General features: G+C 29.8%; 2 protein-coding genes across 2 annotated transcripts in view; both read left to right on the forward strand.

Moving 5' to 3' along the window:
- The window catches only part of Vps28 (vacuolar protein sorting 28), a 2,372-nt gene extending 1,278 nt beyond the window's left edge, over nt 1–1,094 (forward strand). The window contains exons 1-2 of the mRNA XM_085659557.1: nt 1–300; nt 381–1,094. The exon at nt 1–300 is cut by the window's left edge and continues 1,278 nt beyond it. Coding sequence (XP_085515683.1) covers nt 1–300; nt 381–963 — 883 coding nt within the window. The 3' untranslated portion in view covers nt 964–1,094. The remainder of the gene's footprint in view (nt 301–380) is intronic.
- A 160-nt stretch (nt 1,095–1,254) lies between these two features.
- LOC118447021 (vacuolar protein sorting-associated protein 28 homolog) lies at nt 1,255–3,160 on the forward strand. The gene is made up of 3 exons (XM_035878378.2): nt 1,255–1,413; nt 1,667–1,915; nt 1,994–3,160. The coding sequence occupies exons 2-3, from the start codon at nt 1,697–1,699 to the stop codon at nt 2,411–2,413; spliced, it is 639 nt and encodes a 212-aa protein (XP_035734271.1). The 5' UTR covers nt 1,255–1,413; nt 1,667–1,696; the 3' UTR covers nt 2,414–3,160.
- The last annotated feature ends 2,500 nt before the right edge of the window (nt 3,161–5,660 follow it).

The following is a 5,660-nucleotide window of genomic DNA, read 5'->3' on the forward strand; positions in this document are numbered from 1 at the left end:
TAAGAATAAACTTCCCCATAAAATCGCAAATGAATGGACTATAGAATCTTTTAAAGATTCAGATGAAATATTGTTGTCTAAAGTAGAATCCATGAAATCTGCGTCATCTATATTTCAAAATGGTCATTCATTGGACAAAATATCACAAGTAACAACCTTTTCTAATGAAAGCATAGATAGTAGACTAAGTCAAACAAATTTTGTTATAAGTACTGCTACATCTCCAGTAAGAACGAATAGCTGGCCTGCTATGTCTTTACAAATATTAGACTCTTGTAAGAAAAAGCGCAGAATCAAAAAGTAAATATTTTTAATGATTTAAAAATCTCCTTGTATGATAACTCTTATATATTAACATAATAATTCTATTTCTATTCTAGGAACAGTTTAGCAGCAAAATTGCAATCATTGGTAAATAGACAAACATCATTTGTTCGTATGTGGCAGCATCAAATGAAGCAAGTAGATATAGATGGTACGTCTATGCCACACGTGGTCGTATATGTAGATAAATGTACAGTGCATTTGTACAGACAATTTTTAGAAGGAATTGTCTTGAACGATTCTTTTAATCTATTAAATAACAATGAAAATCATAGAAAATCTAATTTATCTGAATCATCAAGTGAAAAAATATCATATAAAATGATTACTATGATTATTATACCTGATATCGTAGGTAAGATTGAAATGAAATCAGAAAGCATTGTAAATATCTATCCACCATGGGATATAATGGATGAATCCAAATCGGTATTAAACATAACGTATATTAAAATAGTTTCGAATGAGCAAAGAAAAACTATTCTTAACAAAATTAAGATACCTGAGAGAAGAAGAGAGAAAGTGCTTATTAAAGAATTTCATTGTTCGTGTTTAGGAGTGGAAAAAATACTTCCTTCTTGCAAAGAAAGATCAAACAATAAAAAATTTGATGTGATGGAAGAAATGTTTAACTTTTAAAATAAATTACGAAGTTAGATTGTAATTCTTTTATTGTAATATGATGTATATAACAGATATTAATAATTTGTTTATCATATAATTTTTTACATGCTGTAATTATATCCATTTCTTCATCATTAGATTACTCTGTTATGTATCTTTAGATAAATTTACATTTGTTACAAAAGTAAATTTATATATATTTTATTTTAATCCCATATTTTCTTATTATCGAATAATAATGAATGGAAGATGCTGTAAAAATAATTAATTTGAAATCTTTTAAAACATACTGGGATGGTATGGAATCCATTTTTTTTTATAGCTTGTCCGGTAGATGGCATTAGTGTCCACGCGGATTCGAAGTCCTTTTGTCTATTGTATCAATTAAATCAATTAGAAATTATTGCTCTTTTTAATACTTTTACTGAAATTTGAGGCTATCTTGTGCGACGAAAGTTTATTTAGGTATGTAGTGTATAACTATAATTTTTTTTTATCGAATAACACGAATTTTATACACAGTCAATATTAAGAGATTGATGTGTCATAGGTCGATGTGATAATTGATAAGGAAATTATAGATAATAAATTTTTTGTCATTTCATATAAATACTAAAATTGAATTATAATTTTATTATTTATAAAGCTTAACATATATTAATTATCTTTCATATCTATTTGCCTACCTAACCTCAAATATTTTTTCTTTTCATTTTAGTTTCACTCTTCTATTATTCTATACACAATAATGTCGGTTGCTCAAGATCGTCCAGAATTATATGAAGAAGTGAAGCTATACAAAAATGCCAGGGAAAGAGAAAAGCATGACAATCAAGCTGATCTTTATGCGGTGGTCAATACTTTGCAACATTTAGAAAAGGCTTATATCAGAGATTGTGTCACACCAAAGGAGTATACAGCAGCATGCAGTAAATTGTTAGTTCAATACAGGGCAGCATTTAAGCAGGTATATGTTCTGATATGATATTTATAGGGCCAATATTATTTATAATTCATTTTATCTTATATAAATATTATATATTAGGTTCAAAGCGACCAGTTTCCTACAATAGATACATTTGCAAGAGCTTTTCGTTTGGATTGTCCAGCAGCTCTGGAAAGGATTAAAGAAGATAGACCAATTACGATCAAAGATGACAAAGGAAATACTTCTAAGTGTATCGCAGATATTGTTTCATTATTCATTACCTTGATGGACAAACTTCGATTAGAAATCAAAGCTATGGATCAATTACATCCAGATTTGAGAGATTTAATGGATACAATGAATCGTCTTAGTATATTACCCAGCGATTTTAATGGAAAAGAAAAGGTTGCAGAATGGTTACAAACATTGAATAATATGTCTGCTTCAGATGAACTGTCAGATACACAAGTGAGACAACTTATTTTTGATCTTGAAACATCTTATAATGCTTTCAACAAAATATTACATAATTCTTAACTTTGGATATTCAACATATTAACTGTTCAGACACATTATTTTTATTAATGCAGTGATATTCGTTCCAATTATTCAGGTCATATTATTTGCAATTACGTAAGTTTTTGCAATGAGAACTAATGTCGAATCATATTCCTCCGATTGTTCCTTCAATTTTATGCGAGGATAATAATATCGAAGGATTTATCGTATTAACATTTGCTCGCTACTTGTAACTATGTTAAATATAAGTATAAGTGACGTATATATACGAAAACAATATATATATATACATATATATATATACATATATATACATATATATATATATATACATATATATATATACATATATATACATATATATATATATATATATACATATGTATATATATACATATGTATAGCTATGCACAGAGTTAACTATTTTCGATGTGATACTTTCTAAACCGTACACAGTGAATTGCAAAAGTGTGTGACACCTGATGTTAAAGATATGTATATTATTAGAGTGATAAAATTATTTGTAATTGTGATTCTCCATTCGGAGAATAAGAAGAAAAGTCAAAATTCATTAGGTGAATTTCTTTTTTTAGATCTTTTTCTTTGTTTTGTCAATCGAAAAATAATTTTTGGATAACTTTACGTCGAAAGTTTACGAATATTAAATGTAGAGTAGTTTAGGATAAGCACATGTGTTGTGTTTGTTAATATTAACTACTTGTTGCTTTGATTATATCGAAGAAAATAAAAAGGAATAGAATTTTATTTTAATTTTAATTGAACTTTGAAAAATAAATCTCTTTACGATTCATCGATTTACCAAAAAGGTATAGAATGATCAAAAATGTGTGAACTAAAGTTTAATACAGTTAGAAACCTGGTCGAATGGTATCGATCGATCCTGTCGATGGCAAAGCTTCGATATCTCTTGGGCAGGCTGTTTGCGAACAATGCCAGCGTGGGTTTAATTCGAGCCGCGTCCCTTTGATGTGCCGGCTGCAGACTTTTCCAAGTCGTATTTACGCGGGTACACCCGGTATGCAAATGAAGAGGGTAGTCCTTCGACGCTCGCAGGCAGCAGTAGTAGTAGCAGCAGCAGCAGCAGCAGCAGCAGCAGCAGCAGCAGCAGCAACAACAGCAACAACAGCAATGCCGGCAGCCATGGTCGTTCAAGTGCAATAACAGACAAACTATTGACCAAGCTAAACTAAATTAAACCGAAGCTCTACCAACAAGCAAATCTACCTTGCTGGTTTTATCGTTGGTCTATTTCTTTCTTCGTTCGCCGAAAGCAACGTTACGCGTGACTCGCGGATATTGCGATTCCGACTACTACTTCTTTACTTTTTCCTTTCTTTCTTTCTTTTCATTTGTCGTATTTTAGGAAGGTTCTCTCCGAGAAAAATCTAGTCTTCTTCTTAAGTCACGATTAGAAATTTCGAATTAAAATACTCATCGTTGTGTCTTATCCAGTTCTATTTCTTGAATAAATAATTAAATAATAATTTTAATATTTTTAATATTTATTAGTGTGCGTGTGTGTATGCGCGCGCACGTGTGTGTGTGTGTGTGAATCATTTATGAAAATGATTCATATGATATTTCGATATGATTAATATTCGTAAATTTTTTTTATGTAATTCTTTTTCTCTTACACAAATCTTTTCTTTCTCTTTTTCTATCCTCTATTTTAGCCAGCAAACGAGAGAATTTCTTTATGAAGGGTTTTGCATATGCCCGAGGGTAAAAGAGGGCGACATTGAAACGAAGAGATTCAGACATTGGCTGTCTCCATAATGGAATATTCGTTCGTTGGCATTTGGCCATTGCAACGTTGTTCCTTTTAGACGGATTCGTTACTACGGTCAGCATTTTAATAATAAAAATCTCTACAATCTCTGTCCCATCAACTTGTTTCTCTTTTTGTTTGTGTTCTCTGTTACTTCCTACATCTTACAGTTTTATTTTTTAACGTGAACTTCGAACGTAATTATAAATTAATTAAAAATTATAAAATAATAATAATAATAATTAAATAATTGACAAATTAATTAATAATTATTAACATTTTATATATTAATGACAAATATAACAATATAAATACTTTAAATCACAGTAAATAGAAATAGAAATAAAACAAAGACAAATAGATTTACTCTTGGTTTCGTAAATTTCGAATTTTTCAATTCGTATTAAAAAATTCAAAGATGATCATCAGAACATTTCTATCGTATCTAGACGATAAGTGATGCATATCGTGTCATCATGGATATACTCTCGAGTAAATATATCTCGTCCATTGGCTGACTTTCGATCGATTCATCGTGAGCTTCCGTGATATATAACCGAAAATCAAGTCTCTATTTCATTGAATATAGAGACCGTCCATTTTTGTAGATTCTATCGAACGTATGAGTCGGCTTTTCATTCCTTGGTTCTTATTTATCAATGAAGTTACGCTAATTATTATTCAAACGCACGAAACGAACTATAACGAATTCCTTTAATCTCATGGATCTTCGAGTTTATTTTAAAAGAATAACGAACGACGTCTGGAAAGAAAAAAATACTCTCGTGTTTACTTGAAAAGTTTGAAGTAAAGAAAATAGACAAAAAAATAAAAAATATAAGTAGTCTCATTTTCACGAAAGAACGTTTTTTATATTTTGACATATTAAAGGGAAAATGATATTGGACATTTTGTCAGCCAATTCGAAGGATACTCGTCAACGTCAACGGTTGATCCTTCTTTTAGACGAGGGTGAAACCCAAAGGATCTTTCGAGTAGGTACGAAATAAGAGCTCTTCGAAGATGGTGCTTTTCTCGAACGATCTTGAACGTAACTTACAAAGGATTTTTCTGTCTTTTCAGATACATCTATGTAATTCATAACGGATTCGATAATTTTTTATAAATACATTTAACAATTTAAAAACATTTAACAATTTCTTTTTGTTACATACAAAATTTTTATACTTGTTACACATGAAAATACACGGAATTAATGTATGTACGCACATACTTATGTATTTATTCGTTATTTTCTTTTTTTTCTTTATTATTTCATTTTAATTATTAACCATTGACAATTCTATTATTTTTATATCTTTAATTACTTCGTAAGATATTCGTATTATTTTTCATTATAATAAAATATAAAACATAATCTTTTTGCCATAGAGACTGGCTTAAGGTCCGTTTCTCTTTAAAGCAATCTTGAAGCTATTCCATCGTGGCTGAAAATGTTCGAGGTGTCTTTTGGCG

The sequence above is a fragment of the Vespa mandarinia genome, chromosome 1 (genome assembly GCF_050613455.1).
Source record: "Vespa mandarinia isolate Hongniang chromosome 1, ASM5061345v1, whole genome shotgun sequence".
Classification (NCBI taxonomy): Eukaryota; Metazoa; Arthropoda; class Insecta; order Hymenoptera; family Vespidae; genus Vespa; species Vespa mandarinia.